An 18,958-nucleotide genomic window follows, 5' to 3' on the forward strand; every position below is an offset into this window, starting at 1 on the left:
CATTTAACTGTCTTTTGGTCGCGCATGTGTCTAGTGGCCGTGCATTGCATCACACGGTGGAGGTGTATATGAGAGGCAGAGTGATCCCCGTCATCGAGCTCGAGCCGCGTATACGGTCGCTTCGATGACGATGGGGATGGGTGAGAGGAGCTGAAACTCCCGGGGAAATGAGGACGGGTTGAGTGATGCGTGCTGTGTGTCTGTGTGCATGGCGTTTGGCATTTCTCTATGGAGCGCGTCGAAACTGAGCTTGCCAACATCACGCGTCTTGCACAGAGCTGATCCTTTAGGTACCATACATATCTCTCATTCATATCAGATCCCACACATCTGGTGGTTCTCACTGCGGTCGGTAATCTCGAGGATCGATATCACTCAGAATGGCCACATCAGCAAGTCAGGCACACCGCCAACCTCGCTCGTCAATCTCACAATATCAACCCTCCTCACAACCTCGTCCCCAGTCCGTACAAGCTGGTCACGATGTCAGCGTCGGCCCGGCTACGCATGTGCAGGCCATACACGCGTTCGATCCCGCCGCTTTGCCATCCACGTCCGCGGCGGCGGCGTCAAACATGTACCTATGTTTCAAGGCGGGCGAAATCATCAAAGTGTGGAGCAGGGATGAAAAGGGATGGTGGGATGGGGAAGTGACCCGTGGAGAGGAGGATGCGGGCAAGGGGCCAAGAAGGGGCTGGTTCCCTAGTAACTATGTCCGACCTGTGCAGGTAGACGTGAGTGCAGCAATTTGTGACGTTCGCTTGGGGGACTTGCTGATCACCAGGCAAATACTGGGCCATCAGAGAAGGTCGCACCACCTGCTGAAAGACCGATGTCGCGGCAGGCATCCGCAGCATCTGTACACTCCTTCACCACCCACGAATCGCACGCCTCCCATCACTCGCGGCCATCCCATCTCTCGCGGTCAGCTTCGACAGCTACATCCATATCACAGTATCGCCAGCAGCCTGTCCCTACGCTATCATCTCTTCCGTCCACCTTTCAATCCATCCTTCATCCTGTCGTTCAATCGCTACGACTGTTGACAGAGTCTATCGAAAACAATCATACGACACACTTCCAACCCTCTACAGCTGTCGTCATCTCCGCGATCCGCACGGCGTTGGAGCAGACCGACTGCCTCTCGAAGACATCGCCAACATTGGAGCGGTATCCGCAGCTGGCGAAGGAACGCAAAATCGTTCTGGTGGAGCTGAGCAAGCTGGTAGCATGCGCGAGGCTGGCGAGTGGGGTGGAGATGCCGGACCTGCCGGTAGAGCCGGGGATGGAGCTGGAGCTGCTGGAGCAGACGGCGGACAGCGTGATGACGGCGGTGCTCAGGGTGATGGGGATGGCGGTAGATCTGGGAGTGGAGGCCAAGCCTGGAGTAGGCGAGGCGGACGAGACGGTCCGGATGCTGGTCGGTAACAGTGCGCCAGAGAGGTCTTCCTCGTCCGTCCAGCAGCACGGGAGGCAGCACAGCGATTCTGCGGACCGGTTCCCTACCGTGGCTCCAGACGAGGAGCGGACCGCTCGGTGGTCTGCGCGGGTACGGTCTCCACCTCCGCCAAACCCTCGGATGCAGGAAACTTTCCGCCAGAAATCCTCTTCGACAGAACTGCGGTATTCGAAGCGCGCAAGTAGTCCGCCACCTCCCATGCCACCATCCGCGGGGATGCGCAGCATACACTCCAATTCGTCTCGCAGTAGCGACGCGGATCGGAACGGTCCCCTCTCTGCTACGCCCACGCAGCGTTCGTCATCCGGCTCGGGACCGAGCTCGCCCGTATCGTCCAAAGGCATGGTCTTCCCCAAGCAGCTCGCGCAGGCGCACTTGACCCGCATTCACGGATCGATAGACTCGACGTTCTCACAGGCAACAGCCTCGTCTGACGGTTCCGCCAATAATCTTTCGTCTTCTGCGAACGGTCAGCTACCGCAGCATGTGCGCGCCCAATCACTCGAGACGGTCGAGGATATGCTGGCGGCGATCAACAAGGCGGAGGATGCGCTATACTCCATCATCGCTGCCTTTATTGGTCAAATACACAGCCATTCGCCTACGGCTCATCCGTCAGCGCACGCGGGCCTGGTGCAGATGACAAAGCGGACTATCGACACTATCAGGGACATCCTGACCGTCACGGAGACACTGGGTCGGACTCTGGCTTCTCCTGCGGATGAGGCGTGGGAAAATGAGGACGAGCGGAACGAAAAGGAGAATGAGGTGGAGCGTCTCAAAGAGGCCAAAGATGGCATGTACGACCTGGCCTCACGGCTGGTCGATGCTGCTGAGAATCTGGCGGATGCCCCTTTCCGGCTCGCCGAGCAGGTGGGGGGATTTGACGGGAAGGAGAGGGAAAGACGAGTGGCGGAAGTGCTGGCCAATTACGAGGCGGACCGGGAGGACCTGATTCGCGTGGCTTCAGAGGGGCTGAAACATGGGAGCCAGTGCGCAGGGGTGGTCAGGTACTGCCTCATGCCTGGTTCCCAGACGCCGGGCAGGATCCGAGCTGCCTCGACGCCGAAGCAGGGGAAGGAGACGCCGAGTGTGGAAGTCCACCTGAATAGCGACGATGAGGCGCAGGAGGAAGGAGGGACGAGGCGGAAAGAGAAGGTGGGGACGAGGGGTGTGCATACACTGTCCGGGCTCCATCGACGGGTCGAGAGCCTGGGACATGCGCGCAAGGGATGGGTCGTTGGGGAGCAGGGCATGTTAGGGGTGCCGTTTGGCTTTCCGGGTGATGCTGGAGGTATGGGCGGGGGAGGCGGTTGGGATGGCAACGAAGACGGGAGTAAGGACGACGCAGATGAGGACGGGGAGTCGACTGGCGTACAGCTCGCTGTTCAGGACGCAGAGGAGGAGGGTGTGGAAGAGATGGGCGACGCCAAGGAGGAAGATTTAACGACCCGTCATTTTGGACTGGGGTATGGTCTGCAAGTACCGGTGAGTCCTGCCTTTGACCATCTGCTACTTTGGCTGATCAGCAGAAACGTCCCGGACTTTCTCAGGTCCACTCGTCACCGCTTCTTTCCACCCCGTTCAAGTCTCGTCCAACCGGCAGCCCACACTCGGATGCTGGCTCGCAAGAGCTCACACCCATCCCCCGCTCCTCGTCCTGGAGTCGCTCACGGGCCACATCCCTCTCGTCTCCCGCTCCGCCGCGGTTTGCACATCGGTCTCCCTCCCGCTCTGCCGATCTGGACAAGTTCACTTCGGACCTGGCGGGCTCCCTGGGTCAATCACAGTTTCCCTCTCGGTCCACCTCCGCCGCCAGTACCAGGGATGGCGATACCTATCAGTCGTCCATCTCGGGCACAACGCGGTCTACCGCCGATCTGGCGTCCCGCAATTCGGCCTACACTATGGCGTCCTTCACGACCAACTCTGCCCGAAGCAGCTACATGGGGTCGGACGCCGCTCGCTCGTCCGGTGTTTCTGCGCTGGAACAAGCAGCACCGCAGACACCCGTCACCGGCCAAGATGATTCGCCTCTGCTTGGCTATCTGCGAGCCGAGGCGTCTCTCAACGGATCAAATTTCCCTCGACTTGGCGAGCTCAGAAACGACGACTCCGGACACGGTCAAGTCTTGGACTTGGACAAGACGCCAATGAAGCCGCTGCGACCTGTTCCCCACCGCTTCCCCACCTCGCCCATACCCATCCCTACCGCTGCCGCCGACATCCGCTTCTGGGTCGTCGCGCACGACTATGATCCGCGCGAGATCGGTTTCAACACCGAGGGCGGCATGATCGCTGCCAGTCTCAAGGTGTTGATCGAAAAGATGACCCCTCATGACGGACCGGTCGATCATGCCTTTGCGGCAATGTTCTGGGATACATTCCGCCTCTTCACCTCTCCCGCTGCGATGGTGGACGAGGTGTTATGGCGGTATCAGTGCTCCCCGCCCGCGCAGATGGGGCAGATGGATGACCGGGAGCGGGCAATGTGGATGGAGCGCAAAGTCGTCCCCACCCGGCTGCGTTGCTGCAATTTCCTCAAAGTCTGGCTGGAGGCGGAATGGCGCAGGCGCGATGGGGAGGACGAGGAGGTGCTCAGTCGCTTGATGAGCTGGAATGAGGGCAGGATGGCGTCCGAGGATATGCCTGCGATGGGTCTTCGACTCGCCCGGCTCATTCGACAGCGTATGTCCGAGACGGCCACTTCGGAGGAGTACGTGCGTTCGTCCAGTCGGGCAAGCTCTCGGTCGTCCATTCTCAGTAACGGGCCGTACTCGGCGCAGGTCGCGGACTTTGACGGACATGGCAGGAGCAAGCGGGACAGCGGGAGGGCGACCAACAAGTCTATATCGTCACTTCGTGGTCTGCGTCGCTCGGTCTCCTTCGATCGGCTACGCCAAGCTACCAACTCCACCAGTAGCTTGGTGTCATCGAATGGCTTTGCTCATCCTGCGGTGCCGTATAGCCCTATCTCCCCTTCCAGCCCAGTGGGCCTCCCTCCCACCCCCATCATTTCCAAATCACTCCACTCGCAGCTTCAAAAGACAATCGGTCTGGGCAAACACGTTCCTCCTCCTATCAAGACCGGTGGCATCGGGCACTATTCTACCGACTCGCTCGGGAACCCCTTTTCGCCGACCGGACCCTCACCTATCCCACCCACCCCCTCGGTCCCCTTATCCGACTTTGACCCGCTCGAGCTCGCACGCCAGCTCACTATTATGGAGTCCGCTCTGTTTAGGCAGCTGGACCCGGTCGACTTGCTACTCAGCGGCAAGAAGGGCTCCGGGCCTGGCAGGATCCAGGTGGATGAGCTCAAGCAGCTCAGTACCCTCAGCAACCAGATCACCGGTTTCGTGGCGGACGGGGTACTGGGCGAGGCGGATACCAAGAAACGGGCTGGGCTGCTGAAGTTTTGGATCAAGGTGGCAGATGTGAGTCCTAGATATTGATGCGTGATAGACCAGGCTGACCTGATAGCGCTGTTTCATGCTCCAGAACTTCTCATCCCTCTTTTCTGTCCTTGCGGGCCTTAACAGCTCGACTATCCTTCGCCTCAAAAAGACCTGGGATGTTCTCAACCAGAAGTACAAGGTACTCTTGGACCGCCTTAATGGCGTTATTGAGCACACGAGAAATCACCTCGCGTACCGAGGCAAGCTTCGCGAGGCAAAGGGGCCTGTTCTGCCTTTCCTCGGATTGATTCTGACCGAGTGAGTCCCCGCCCAGGTCCCTTTTCTAGGTGCAGGTTTCAAAACAGACCTAAGCTGACTCTGCAGCATCACCTTCACGTGTGACGGGAACCCAAATCTCCGCCCATCTCTCCTGCAAGAAGGCCTGATGTTGATCAACGTGGACAAATATGTCAAGCTCGGCAAGATCGCCTCCGACTTTCGTCGATATCAGGAGGTAAGTACCTTATGCTCGGTATCTGGGACAGCCGCTGACTGGGCTAGCCCTTCAACTTTCACGAGATCGAAGCTGTGCAGGCGTACCTCCGCCGAGCTCTCGCAGAGCGCGGTAGCGGAAGCCTTGACGCGCTGTACCGCAAATCGCGTAAGTCTTCGTCTCGATAGTAGCTGTTCAAGCAGAGTGCTTACATTCCAGTCATGCTGGAACCACGCAAGGGGACGGAGAAGATCAACTCGGGGATTGACCGGCCCGGATGGCTGGGAGGGAAGGTCTAGTACGCAGCCACACGTTTATATCTTGTCCGACGTCTGTCTCGCAGAAATGAGATCTCCGACCCCTGTACTAACTCCGTTGTGTGGTGTCTTGCGCAATCCAGCGAACTCGTGGCTGCTCTCATCAACACACTAAATGCATGGTAATAGGCTTTGCAAACACTCGCGAGCTGATCTGCAGAAGCTGCGCGAAGTCTCCTCGGTCTCTCGGGCTGCCATAGCTGTGGGCGTCCATCTATTGAACCATGGGTTCGGCAGCTGAATGGTACAAGACGTGTCGCCGGGGGCCTCGGGGCGGGCAACGATGAAGCGCGGGTCTGATGACTCCAGGTCGCCCCTTGATGTGCCTAGCTCCAGCTTCAAGACCTCTTCTCCTGTCCCTTTATCCATGGTGGACGTCCAAGAGCGAGGGACGCCACGGACGACAACCTCTCTGGTCTGCTCACCATCTTCCGTATCCCGCTCGGTCCTCTGCTCGACCCCGTCCTCGGCGACATCCCACACAGTAAGAGTATAGCTGTCGAAAGGGTTTGCTGGCTCGTTCGGAAAATTAAGAATCATTCGCTCCAGCTCCCATTTCCCATTCTTGCAACTCCACCCCACATTGGCCCAGCTGGGCAGCGGCATTGCCCCCTCTCCGGCAGCCATATTCTCGTACTGCAGGGACCACTTTGCAGAAGCAACGAGATCTGACCTTGGCTGTGCTGCTCGACCTTGTCCATCCGGGGGGGCTTGCACATACAGCAATTTTCTGAGCTCTCCCCACGGGCTCAAGTCCCGTATTGCCCTTTGGGCATCATCAACCGACTTGCTGTCAGCCCCCGCCATGCTTTCGAGATATGCCAAACACAGTCTTCTGCCTTCGGTATCGAACGCTTCACGATGTGCTTCCATATGCCCAGAGTCTCCCTCGCTTGCAGGCCTTTCCAGCGTGGACTGATAAGTCGGACGGCCTGCCTCATCGTAAGGCCCGATTCTCACAGTCAGAATCGATCTGGTGGTGGCCACCGTGGTAGGAGGCTCAGGTCTCGTCACTCCTATAGCCACATTCACCAGCGGATGTGGCTGGGCAAAGCAGCCAGTCGGAAGAGGCTGGGCGAAAGGTCCGGTCGGCCGTGCGTTGTCAGTCCACTTAAGGGTGTTCGCTGCGGATGGTTTCGCAGCGGTGGACATGGCGAATCGAAAGTTGACTTGGAAGGGTTTGGAGATTAGGTGATGGGGTATGTGAGGTCGATTGGAGGTGGAAAGCAAGGTGCACGCCACTCGATGGTGGCCTCGAGGCGGGGCAACCGTGAGAAGATCACGGTGAAAGGTCGATGTGGAGCGCAGAGAAGAAAGGTTCGCCCTCTCAGATCGTCCAGAGAAAGCGCTAGAAAGGTCAGAATGGCCAGCTTCAGGACTAGGCTATCAGAATCGCGAGGGTGAACGTGCTTCTGACAGACTGATATGGGTGAGGCGCGGACTATACCGTGCGGTAAGGCGGGCAGCAACGCATGAAGCTGAGATGCTTGTAGCAGCAGCCAAGCAGCAGCTCACATCGTACCCCTTGGCGACCTGATGCCGTAAGTGTTTCAGATCTCATCAGGCGGCAGCCGATAATCGGGCCGATTTTTTCAGACACTTGTCACTGTCTTGCATGCATCTGGTAGGATGCACCATGAGATGAAGTCTCTGCTCGCGACCTAGCAGTCTGACTAGCTATCGCAGCCTGACGAGGATGTATGCGCAAAGAAAACTCCGGGGTCCTGGCTCGCGACGCGTTCGAGAACATCGTTATCGATCGACGCGCCGCAGATTGCACAACCTTATTTGCAGGCTGTCAACAAGCCTCATTCATAGCTGGGTTCTTCTGCCTTGTATCACTGTGAAACGCCTCGATGTTGTAGCACTATCTTTCGTCCTGTAACGTTCTACTCTTACTCGTCTCAAACGAGCTTAGCGACAAATCCCTGAGAGGCTGAAGGTTCTGGTCCGCCAAACATCCATCTCTCCAGACAAAACATGATGCTGACCAACAGGCAAGATGCAGTCACCACCATACCCTTCCTTCGGCTCTGCTCTGGCCTCGGCTGCTAGTACTCCCGATAGCTCCCCTCGTCGACGAGTCGTTCGTCCTGCTCCTCCTAAGCAGATGATGTACACCCCGAGTCCGGCTGCTCGGCGGCCTCGACCACCGGCATCATTGGCCAAGTCTCGCTTATCGGCGAGCACGTCGTCCTCGTCGAGCTCCCGACCTTCCCTTGCCTTGTCAATGGGCAGGCGGGCCGTCAGTCCCGGTGGCGATGGTCAGAAGCCGTCAGGTCAGCGGCCCGAAGCTGGTCGCTCCACTCCGGCAAAAGATACCGCCAGTCCGGGAAGCGTCGGCGATGTCAGCCTGGGGCTAGACGTACGCTCTCCAGAGGGCCCTGCATCCACCCATCCTTCGTCATCGGGGACTCTCGGGGTCCCCAATGACCCCACGTCGCACAAGATACACACCGCCGATACTGCCGAGCCATCCCCTCCACCGCCATACGGTCACGAGCTTCCGAATCCATCCCCCGTTCCTCACAAACCGCAGCAGAATGCAAGCGACGCGCGGCGGCCACATGAGATCTCAGATGGCGCTATGCGAGGCGAGGAGAGACAGGACGCGGAGGAGAACATGCGGGCGCGCCGAGCGACAGAAGCTGCGCGGGCGATAGGGCTGGACATGGATTTCGGGGCGTCTAATTCTGGCGGGGAGGAGGATAGCGAACTGGAGGAAGATGAGGAAGAGCTGCGGCGGAGATTGCGAAGCGTGAGGAAGAGGCTTAGGCAGAGAGATAAAGGTGAGTCTTATAGCATGGCCTGGAAAGAGACGCTCACGTACTGATCTGGCAGAGCTCCTCATGGCTGCACAAGTCGCCGACCAGGCTCTGCGTCAGCATGAGCAGGTCCTCTCCCAATTATCTCCTACGGCCAAATCACACCTTCCCCAGCTGCTCAGTCTGCTGTCTGTCGCTCCTGCCAATCGGTCTCGACCTTCCTCTCGTCCCTCCAGCCGGTCTGGCTCCAGACTGTCCAACAGGATCAGCCCGCCCAGCTCAGGCTTCAGACACTCTACTTCCCGCTCGGCCGCCTCCATATCATCGATGCTCTCCCCTCCCTCAGCCACGGAAGAGCTATCGCCCGATCGTCTAAGGAACTTCAAGCTCGTTAACGGCCAGACCGAATACCATCGTAAAGCCTCGCGACCACGGGCATTTCAGTCGAGCAATTCGTCGACGTCTCAGCGATACCAGGTGGTGCAGGCTGAAGAGGCGGACGAGCGGATCTTGGCACTGGAGGCTGCTCTGATGGAGGCGCAAGAGGGGGAAGAGAATCAGCGGAAGGCAATGGCGCGGATGAGGCGGGAGCACGACAAGATGAAGCGGGACCTGGAGAGGGCGGAGGGAATGCTCTCCGAAAGTCAGACGATCTCGGGGCTGACCCGAACGGCGGGTTCCCGTGGGGTCAGGCAGAAGAAGATGGAGCAGGAGACCAGCAGTGCGTTTGAGCCGCACAGGATGAGCTACGATCCCTATCGCGCTCAACGGGAGGAGGCGGATGAGCGAGACGGCAGGCTCGATGGGCCGGTACGAGAAGTACGCGATGAGCGGGAGCTGGACTCCTCCATGTCGTCGAACGCTCGGCCTCGGCACCAGCAGTCATCGTCAGACCGGCGCGGAGACAGCGGCTCCCATTCGTCAGCACTACGGCATCTTGGGGAGAACAAGCGGATCCGCAAGGCTGTCTCCCGATCCAGCTTTCTCTCCCCTCCCAAGCAAGCATCAGCACCATACGAGGTGCGACGACCTCTGACGCCGACGCTACACGTCCACTCTCCTGAATCACTCGAGACGGAGTCTCCTACCCCTTCTGCTCCCCAGTCTACCCTTCGAGCCCGGACGCACCCTCGACCACACTCTCCAGCGTCATCTCACTCCCGTTCTCCGGATGCGCGGCCATCTTCCATTCGCCCCTCATCCTCCCCTGCGCGCTCCCTCGGCTCGGTCAGCAGCTCCCGCTTGCAGTCGCCCGGCTTTACATCCATCTCGGCCCGCATGGCGAGTATGCGGGACTTTGTCGCGGACAGCCTGTTCCTCGCGCCCACACCGGTCGGTCCTCGCACTCTCGGCTCAGAGCTCGGGAGCGACTTTGGGGATGACTGGGAGAGTCGAGCCTGGGCTGGGTCATCATTTGTCGTATCGACGACCCCGGGCCGGCCTGTCCAGGACCACCAGGCACAGCTCGAGGGTTTGACGCGGGGAGAAGCGGATGAGGGGGACGACGCGGACGAGGGGGAGTGGGAAGATGAGCCGCAAGCCCCTCTTGCAGAGGACGACGGCGACCAGACCATGCTCTTCAACTCGCCGGCGACGTTGCCCCCGCTGGCGTCTTCGGCCTTGGCCTCCCTCGCGCTCGCCCTTGCCCCGGCCAAAGCCCACACATGGGACTACGATTCGTCCCCTTCGGCTTCCGTTGCTAGGAGGAGGCCGAAGGATAGTCTACGAGTCCGAAGGGTGGACTTTAGAACCAGTACTCGCCGGCTTCCTCGGGAAGAGGTTACTCCCGCCTTCGGATCGGACGGCCAAGCGGGTCGACCAGACCGAACGCGAGAGGTGTCGCCGTCACCTGCGCCGTCCGGTCGGCGGACAGATGGAATGGCGTTGGCGTGGCAGGATGGTCCTCTGGACGGGGCGGAGAGCTCTGAGGATGAGGCACACCGGAGCGAGTCCATCCGGTCGGTGTCAGGCCCTACTGGAGGCGTCAGCGGAGTAAGAGCCTCGCTTGGCAGGGGCAAGGCGCCGCAGATTGCTCAGGGCGGGAATGGCCTGATTCTGCAACGGCCTCGGGTGGACAGGGCGGGGAGCAGCCAGTCCAGTATTGCGCTGGCGCATAGACGGGCTGGGACCGTGCCGCGTGGTGGTGAGCAGAAGAGCCGGGTGGAGCCGCGTCAGATTGGTCAGAACGTAACGGTCAGTCTTGCGCTCAAGATCTGAAATGAGTTGCTGACATTGAGCAGGCTGGACACGTACGGGAGCACAACACCATCACAGGCAGGCTCGTCTACGACCTCTTGGTATGGTCTGTGATCATCCTCGAGTGGATAGAGTGCTTGGCGATCCTGGGTATAAGGGTCCTGCAGGACATACGGCGCGGGAGGAATGGCGTACTGTGAGTCACAGCTCTCATGTGGCTCGAGTACTGGCTAATGCAGCAGGGCCCGCAACTTCAAGGCTTTGGTTGACAGGAGGCGACGGTATTACTTATAGATGACAGTATGCCTTGACGACATGATGGATGAGCTGGACTCTGTGGCAGAGGTGGCGAAGTCAATGGCGTGCGCTAAGCAGACGCGTTCAGATCGGGCTCCCGGCCCATTGATACTTCGTCCCTTCTTCCCACTCCACCTTCATCTACATTTCTTTCTCTACCCTGCCACTTTGGCTTGTGACTAGCCTGTTGCTCGGCCTGACTAGCGAGTGCCAGCACTCGGCGATCCGGCCCCCCATGTGACCGCGTGCGACCGCGGGGGATCTGCATTCCTCCGTCTGCCCCGTCCCGTGCCTGGACCCTGCCGTGATTTGCCGGATCCGCTAATCGGTGACCGAGACATCAGGGTCTCACATCAAACATCGTAAGGTGAAAGCTGCTCTGACAGGCTGCTGTTCACGGTACTGCTTCGCCTCATCGGCCTCATCTCTGCCTCTGTCTCTCTATCTCGCGCCTGGACCTCGCCCTTCGTTTCTTCGGCAGCCTTTCCAGCTGCAATGACGGCAAGCAGGAGTCTTCTCGCGGTCTTCGCGTTGGCAGTAGGGAGTGCCCAAGCTCAAACGAGGACCGTTGTCTGTCCTGACCAGTGGGTGAGTTCGCGTACCAGCTTGAGGAGATCCACGTGAGGGAACGCCCGAGTGTGCGAGATGGAGGTCAGAAGAGGATTATCGCGAGATGCCCTGCCCGAGCGGCAGAGGGATCGGTCGTTGCTCATCCTCTCCGTTTGTGATGAGATCGCCGGAGCGACAAAGTCCGGTGGCTGGCTTTGACCGATGGGATGGAGATAGCTGACATGTGCAGTCGGTAGCACCTCAAGACGACCCGTAAGCCCAACTCCCAGCCGCAGAAGTGCCAGAGCCCTGATAATCCAGTTGTAACCCCTTCCGCTACATACCCAGTCTACCAGCGAATGCGGTTTTTGCGGCGCTGTATTTCATTGTGGCTGCTATCCTCACCTACCGTGAGTGTCCTCAACCTTCAGAACTCCGAGGGTCATACGTGGTGGAAGAACAGCCGCTGATCACCAGAGCACTACCGTCGCCGTTGTAATTGGTTCCTCTGCCTGGTAATCGGCGCATGGTGCGAGGGGTTAGGCCTGGCTTTCAGGTTGCTTGTACGGAGCGACGTGCACTCGACGGGGAAGTATATCCTAGCCTACCTCTTTCAGGTCCTCTCTGTGAGTACTACGCCTTACGGAAGGTATCCATCGCGGTCCTGAGCAATCTTGAGCAGTCTGTTGATTTTTTAGCCTTGTGCCTTCCTCGCGGCCAACTACATCCTCCTTGGGCGCATCGTAAGTCATGCGCAACGCGCCTACTACTTGCTTGAGATAAGAGCTAATTGCCTCAGGTCGGCCATCTTGATGCGAACAGATTTGTTCGACCCTTGAAGGCCAACTGGATCTCTTGGACTTTCGTCCTTTCTGATGGTAAGCCGCATCACCTTCGCCTTCGCCCTCAACAAGCTGACATCCCAGTGTTTACCTTCCTCTTGCAAGCCGCCGGCGGCAGCATGGTCATCATCAAGGACGTCAAGATCTCTGATGCGGGCAACAAGCTTTTCCTCGCTGGGATCGCCATCCAAGCTGCATCTTTCGTCATCTTCACTGCCATGTGGGCAGTCTTTGCCTTTAGAATGTGAGCCCCCTTGACTCCCATAATATAGTTTGACACTGACATCCCCAGCCAACGTGGAGACCAAACCCTCTGGTCTCGACCGGGATGGAAGCCGCTCCACTGGGCCCTTGGATTCACCTGTATCTGGTTCATCATCCGGAGTATCTTCCGTACCATCGAGCTCTCGCAGGGGTATGTCCATCACTCTGCTCCATTGGACTCCACTGACTAGGCAGATTCCGCGGCCACCTCGCTACCAATGAAATCTACGTCCTCTGCCTCGACACCCTCCCGCTGCTTATCGGGATCATGGCCTACTGCTATTTCTGGCCCGGCAAATACCTCACACCCGAGACCAAGGTCGAGAGCCTCGACGCGCTACAGGCGTCCCATGGCGAGGGGCAGGGCGATGCTGCTGCCTGGCGGGAAGAGCGCAGTGCGGGCGTCAACCTGGCTACGCTCGGCAAGGACTCGGAGGGACACAACGGGACCGCCGCGCATAACGGTGGACTCGACGTTCCGGGCGTAGATGAGGGATCCAGTGTAAAGAGCGTCGCTGCGCGCTAGGCAGGAGACTGAGAGCATCTAGGGGATAGAATGTCGCTGGTTTGTGCTGTCGGAACGGATCCACCTAGGGGATGTTGGGTAATTGTACATGGGTCTGCAGATTGTCTTGGGTGTTTATACACTACGTAGATGTTACATCTTGCTGCTCTTTCATTGACACCCTGATCACTGATCATCTGACAATCCCCACTCGCTAGTGACACCGACGTGGACTTCTCCTCAGCTTCTATTTCACAGCTCAAGCCTTGCTGACTTATACACTGATATCTTCCGCCTCAATCGATAAACACATCTGCATTACCCCTTTGCACACAGAAGCTGTACCGTCAGCCTATTTGTCGGTCAATTATCAATTGGCGGCAAGTACTCACCGCCTATAGTCAACTTTGGGGTTATGCGCATACTTGGGCAACCCATACTGACTCACCCGCCCGCCCATCTGCCCATCCATAAACGTCATAGCCGTCCCCGCTGCGCTCGCTCCATCGTCAAAGCCCGGGCCCGGTCCCGGTCCAGGCGCCGCCATCCCCATACCCATACTGCCCATGCCCATACCCATGTGCTGCTGGTGCATGAGCGGCTGTACGCTCTGCGCTCCGTCCGCCTGGACAGGGAAGGGCTGTTTACCGCCGTACCCATCGGGGTTGCGCCTCGAGCCCGCCGAAATGGGATGTTGATGCTGGTGTTGATGCTGTTGCTGTTGCTGGTGCTCATACTCGGGATGTTGATGGTGGTAAGGATGTTGGGACTGGGGATAGTCGTCGTACCCGCCCGCCAACGACGCAGAGTGGGCGGGGTACAACGTACCCGCGTGCGGAGGTGGCGTGTACTCACGATGCTGGTGATGAGGCATGAGGCCTTGCTCCGAGTTCGCACGGCGGTGTCCGTGCCCGTGTCGCTGATGATGGTGGTGCTCGTGCAGGTCCGCGCGGTCATCATACCCAGCCTGACTATGCGCAGCCTGACTGTGATGACGGTGCTGGTGCTGGTGGTGCTCGGATGACCTGTGCTGATGCTCGTTCTGTGATTCGCGCCGGGTCCGACTGGACTGATGACCGTGCTCCCCGTAGTCAAGTGCGGCATGAGGCGAGAGAAGAGGGGAGTGATCGACAGGTAGATGAGGGCGGTGGTAAGGCGACTCTCCCTCCTCTCGATCCGCATTTCCGCTGTCCCGATGCGGTCGCCTGATCGACGCGACCCTTCTCGAGCGCCCTTGACCCTCGCGTCCATCACGCCCGTCTCCGTCACCCCGTCTACCTCTTTCAGGCGAGTGCCTCCCGTCCTCATCGCCCTCAGACCCATCCCCATCGTCCTTGCTTCTCCGCCGGACCCTGCTCGTCGACCTCTTGCGCACCGACTCGCGCCTCGAGCGCGTCTCTTCCGAGTCAGATACGCTCCCCTGTATCTGCCGCAGATTAGACCTCTGCCGAATCATACCCGGCCGTACATGTCCCTGAGAAGGCGATCTCCCTTCGGAAGCGTGAGAAGTCCGTCTCTCTCGATGATGCCGATCAAGATCAAGGCCGTCCAGCCCCAGCGCCCCCTCATCGTCTAGTCCGAGACTCGATCGCCGACCTGTCCTTGGCCCGCGGCGACCATCCTCCTCTCTGTCGCGCAATGGCGAGGGGGAGATGGGGGAGTGATGGTGGTGGTCCCCCGGTGAACCAGGGGCAGAGGTGCTTGGCGATCTGTGCCGGTCTCCGTGTCCGACGTGTCCGTGAGCACCGGCTTGGTGGTTGGAGGGAAGAGTACGCCGGTGAAGGTTTCCCTTATCCTTTCCGTCGCCTCGACGGCCTTCAGGACTGGACAAGTCTGAGGCACTGGACCCCTGAGAGGACGAGCGGTGGTGCTGAGCATGTGCATGGCGACGTGGCATGGCGTAGTATGAGGCGTCGGAGGTTCCGTCGTCAAAGTCGCCTTGATCGTCCCGATGCGGAGAGTGATGGTGGTGGTGGTAGTGATGATGACCTGCAGAATAGGGGGATCTGTCGGGCTCTCGTCCGCGCTCCCCATCTTGGTGATGCTGGTGATGAGGCTGCACGTGGTGATGCTGCCGGGGCTGTAAAGGAGGGGGAACGATAGGCGCTCGTCTCGGAGCAGGAAGCGACGCCGACCACCCGTCAGAGTACACTGTACCAAGCTGACTCGGGCCTTGATGGTGGTGTCCCCCGCCACCGCCGCCGCCGGGGTACTGCTCCGCCCCGCCGTACAGCGATCCTCCGGCGTATACCGACCCCTCGCCACCCATTCCTCCGACGAGGGAGCCGGGGTGCGCACGGCCCTGTGCGTACGCAGCAAGCGAGGCGGCGCGCATGGTGGGAGCGGTATAGCCCGCGTCGGGAAGAGCGGGGATCGCGTGATGAGGCCCTGTAACCGTATATCAGCTTGGCTCAGAGAAGGGGAGGAGGGGGAACTTACCTGCGACCCCACCGGGAGAGGGACCGATGATGGCGCTAGCGGCGACACTGGCAGGGCCGTGACTCAGCGGGTTCATGCCGTTGCCCATACCCATGTCCATGCCCATACCTGACCCGGCACCGAGCATGCTACCATTGGGAGCAATTTCAGGGTTGGCGGTAGGGTCAAAGAGGGGTGTGTAAGGGAGTTGAAGCTGTTTGAAGGGGATTGGGGAGGCTAGGAAGTTAGCAAGCCCAACAGCTTTGACGATGGACACAGAGGAACTCACTCTCGATAGGCATATTGAAACAATAATCTTGCGAATTGAGTCGATGAGGGGGGAAAAGAAACGGAGCCAAGTCTAGGTGGAAGACCTATAAGCGACTCGGCCTGGGGGATAGACTTCAGACCTCGGGCACCTCGCCGTCTGATGTACCGAGGGCATCAAGGGAAGGCCGGCGTATATAGTTTGGGGGAGGATGGGAGAGTGTGTCGGATGGGAGGGTGTCAAGGGGAGCGTTTGAGCTTAAGGCAGAGTGGAAACGAAGGCTCAGAGCTATGGAGATCGTGAGAAGGGGTCTGAGTGTTCTGCAGGGTATCAAGACTACGTCAAAGACTCGTGTGAAGTGACTGGGTGGCGTCGAGCGGTCTTAAGCAGGAGGATGGCGTGAGTGTGGTGGCAACAAGGGATCCGTTGAGTTGCTGTAATTTGAAGAAGGTGCTGGGGTGAGTGGAGCGATCACAGCCATAGCTCGGTTATGTGTCATGCACGGGGAGGGGGACAAAGGAAGCGCCTGATCGCAGGGTAGGGGCACCTTGGAGAGGGTAGGGGTATGGGCGCGACGTCAGCGGACAAAGGAGGGGCTGTAGTGAATCTGCGGGATGAGTCAGCAGTAAGCACGGGTCAGATCCAGGTCATCATTCGACAGTCAGGATGAGAAGGTCCTTTCCGGCATCTCGAGCTCGCGCGGCAATATGATCGAGAGGAGAGGAGTTCAGCTGGATGAGGCTGGTGACTGCAAAGTGAAACGACTGCGCCACCCACCCCCCTCGTTTCATCAGTACCCCTGAATCTGCGGAATGTGGCGCTCCAAGCCTCCACCGCCTCCTCGTCCGCTCGCACACACAGCCGTGTCCACGCCGACCCCGAAATTTAGCAGCTCCGCTCAGATCGGCCAGAGACGCCACAGCCGCAATCTCGCATCAGATGAACTGTATTAGTCGGCCGACGATGCCGCTTCCTTCCCCAGGGCCAGCCAGGGCCCCAGAGGCGTACACTGTCTTGCGACGATTCGTCCCCATCACACTGATAAGGATCGCGTCGAGGGTTTGGCCTATAGTCCGCTTCTGATAAGGAATTTCAGCGGATGCTATATAAGTCAGCGCCCAGCGGCATCAGTTTTTCCCCCCTCCCTCCATATTGCTCACACGACCACCATTGGCAGTTATGACCATCGATCTCGCCCCCGCCGTCCCTATCACGGCGCCCAGCTTCAGCAAGGCCACAGTCGACCACATTGCCAAGCTCAAGCGCGAGGCCGACTTTTATCAGAGTGCGTGGGAGGAGGTGTTGCCGTTCATCAAGGCGATGGGGAAACAATTGGTTAATAGCTGGGGATTTGAGCGGATTCCGGACGCTTCAGCAGTGAGCGCTACTTCTATGCTGGGCTGTGCGAAATGCTAATCAATAGGGAGACACATACCTACACCTCGTTCTTTCCAGTCACACGACCAACTCCAGCTCTACCTCCAGCTCCATCCATCTTGAGCTCCCCGCCTCTATCCACTCGTTCCTCACGCGCCAGCCCTTTCCCCCTACCCACTCCGACACCGTCATCCGCGCAGACCAGCCCGTGCACATCGGCCCCGAGGCGATCGGCATCCCGCCCCTCCTCGACATTGTCAACATGCTGCAGTGCTTCTTACCTGGCATCATTGATGTTCCGACCGGGACCGGAGCCTGCGGAGTCGGGCAAGAAGACAGAGAGGGAGAGGGGCGGAATTTGCCCGAGGTGAAGTGGCTGCTCGAGAAGGAGTTGATCCTGAGGGAGGCGTTTGGGTGCACGTATTTCCGGTACATGATCGATGCTGCGCGCGAGCAGTAGATACGATACGAATAGATCTGTTTGATTTGTCGGTCTGTGCTGTATGTGAATCATTCTTGTGGGCAGTGCCTAGGCCAAAAGCCACTGCCCAAAAATGGACAAGTATCCTAGATCCATTGCAACCCAACTGCATTCCTCTAGCAGCTCACCATCTGCACCCTCCCCTATATACCCCTCTCCCTTCCTCGACATCTCCTACTTGTACCCTATCATCGGGAAGTACGCGTGCTCCCCATGCGGAATCTCATCCCCGGTCTGCGGCACCCACTTCTTCCCTGGCGGCGCTGGCGGCAGGCCTCCGCTCGTAGTGCCAGTCGACACGCCACTTCCGGCGAGCGCTTGTCCGGGAGACATCTTCTCGAGAATCGATGAGAGAGCGGGGACAGCCGAGGTGGTCACAGTGACCGATGCCGCGTCAGAGTCGGACGGAGGTGAGATGGCGGATGAGTTGGACGGGGTGACGTTGGCGGTGCTAGGGGATGGAAGGGCGGCGAGGGTAGGCGAAGCGAGGAGGAGGGAGGTGAGGTGAGACTGGGTGATAGTGGAGGTCTGAGGGTAGGCTCGGCGGGTCTAGCGTGTCAGCTGAGTTGAGGGGTAGGCAGGAAAGGACGCACGTCGCGCTTGTAGTAGGGGTTGAAAGCGGGATCGCTCGCTGCTGTTGCGGGCGTAGCGTAAAGCTCCGTCCGTGATCCAGGCTGAGGGTAGCGGTGCAGCGTTGGGATGGGCAGACCGGAGGAGATTTCGGGGTTGACTATTGGGATCAGCTGGATTCTGGCCCGACGTGCGGAGATGTCGACTTACTAACTACCGCATCACCTGATAGTCGTTAGCTAGGTTCCAATACAAAGAGTTTGCAGAATACATACGAAACTTCTTCCAGAAACCCTAGAGATGTCAACATATTCTGTAATCAAGCTTCCATGGATGAACAGGCGGGACTCACGGTGGGAGCTACGTGATACAAGGTCGAATCTGCCGACATGGGCTTTGGCTTTCCGGCCGATGCCGCGGCATTTCTGAGTACGCTTGCTCCTCTCATCGCGGCTGCTGGTATTTAGCTGGGCGGTATGTGAGCAAGCTGCGCTGTGAGGTGTATACGAGCAAGGTGTATAGAAAGAGAGCGGATTGGGTGCTGCAAAGGCTCGGGTCCGTTTACTCCCGCTAAGGGAACCTTAAAAGCTTAAACCACGTGATGATGCTAGACCGTGCGTCATGAGACGAGATGAAACCCAAGCTACCCTAGGTGCCGGAGCCTCGAGCCCATTGACGGATGGATTGATTGCCTTTATATGAGCAAGTGGTAGACACGCTACCCGGTGGCAAGCCCCCTCATATCGACTTCTCAAGTCT

At 58.9% G+C, this 18,958-nt stretch overlaps 7 protein-coding genes across 7 annotated transcripts; 3 read left to right on the forward strand and 4 right to left on the reverse strand.

The window, feature by feature from the left end:
* Positions 1–380: 380 nt before the first annotated feature.
* Positions 381–5,649, forward strand: MKK02DRAFT_43873 (uncharacterized protein; the record flags this gene model as incomplete). Its single annotated transcript, XM_053092652.1, has 7 exons — positions 381–734; positions 785–2,947; positions 2,992–4,896; positions 4,943–5,175; positions 5,242–5,371; positions 5,419–5,518; positions 5,570–5,649. The coding sequence occupies 7 exons, from the start codon at positions 381–383 to the stop codon at positions 5,647–5,649; spliced, it is 4,965 nt and encodes a 1,654-aa protein (XP_052944969.1).
* A 356-nt stretch (positions 5,650–6,005) lies between these two features.
* Positions 6,006–6,819, reverse strand: MKK02DRAFT_32673 (uncharacterized protein; the record flags this gene model as incomplete). Its single annotated transcript, XM_053088552.1, has 2 exons — positions 6,006–6,084; positions 6,149–6,819. 2 exons carry the CDS (start codon positions 6,817–6,819, stop codon positions 6,006–6,008), a joined length of 750 nt encoding a protein of 249 aa, XP_052944970.1.
* A 4,221-nt stretch (positions 6,820–11,040) lies between these two features.
* On the forward strand, positions 11,041–13,106 carry MKK02DRAFT_27340 (RTA1 like protein-domain-containing protein; the record flags this gene model as incomplete). Its single annotated transcript, XM_053087333.1, has 7 exons — positions 11,041–11,100; positions 11,954–12,100; positions 12,173–12,273; positions 12,297–12,352; positions 12,401–12,560; positions 12,609–12,731; positions 12,776–13,106. Coding segments are annotated over 7 exons (978 nt in total), but the record flags the coding sequence as incomplete, so codon positions are not given.
* Positions 13,107–13,381: 275 nt separating this feature from the next.
* Positions 13,382–14,414, reverse strand: MKK02DRAFT_43875 (uncharacterized protein; the record flags this gene model as incomplete). Its single annotated transcript, XM_053092653.1, has 3 exons — positions 13,382–13,424; positions 13,478–13,854; positions 13,941–14,414. The coding sequence occupies 3 exons, from the start codon at positions 14,412–14,414 to the stop codon at positions 13,382–13,384; spliced, it is 894 nt and encodes a 297-aa protein (XP_052944972.1).
* A 243-nt stretch (positions 14,415–14,657) lies between these two features.
* On the reverse strand, positions 14,658–15,805 carry MKK02DRAFT_43876 (uncharacterized protein; the record flags this gene model as incomplete). The annotated part of the gene is made up of 4 exons (XM_053092654.1): positions 14,658–15,129; positions 15,221–15,473; positions 15,525–15,740; positions 15,793–15,805. The coding sequence occupies 4 exons, from the start codon at positions 15,803–15,805 to the stop codon at positions 14,658–14,660; spliced, it is 954 nt and encodes a 317-aa protein (XP_052944973.1).
* A 1,145-nt stretch (positions 15,806–16,950) lies between these two features.
* MKK02DRAFT_43877 (uncharacterized protein) lies at positions 16,951–17,608 on the forward strand (the record flags this gene model as incomplete). Its single annotated transcript, XM_053092655.1, has 2 exons — positions 16,951–17,148; positions 17,195–17,608. 2 exons carry the CDS (start codon positions 16,951–16,953, stop codon positions 17,606–17,608), a joined length of 612 nt encoding a protein of 203 aa, XP_052944974.1.
* Positions 17,609–17,803: 195 nt separating this feature from the next.
* On the reverse strand, positions 17,804–18,647 carry MKK02DRAFT_43878 (uncharacterized protein; the record flags this gene model as incomplete). The annotated part of the gene is made up of 5 exons (XM_053092656.1): positions 17,804–18,178; positions 18,223–18,359; positions 18,410–18,424; positions 18,475–18,493; positions 18,552–18,647. The coding sequence occupies 5 exons, from the start codon at positions 18,645–18,647 to the stop codon at positions 17,804–17,806; spliced, it is 642 nt and encodes a 213-aa protein (XP_052944975.1).
* Positions 18,648–18,958: the final 311 nt, after the last annotated feature.

This window comes from Dioszegia hungarica (genome assembly GCF_025882075.1).
Source record: "Dioszegia hungarica strain PDD-24b-2 chromosome Unknown MKK02contig_8, whole genome shotgun sequence".
Lineage (NCBI taxonomy): Eukaryota > Fungi > Basidiomycota > Tremellomycetes > Tremellales > Bulleribasidiaceae > Dioszegia > Dioszegia hungarica.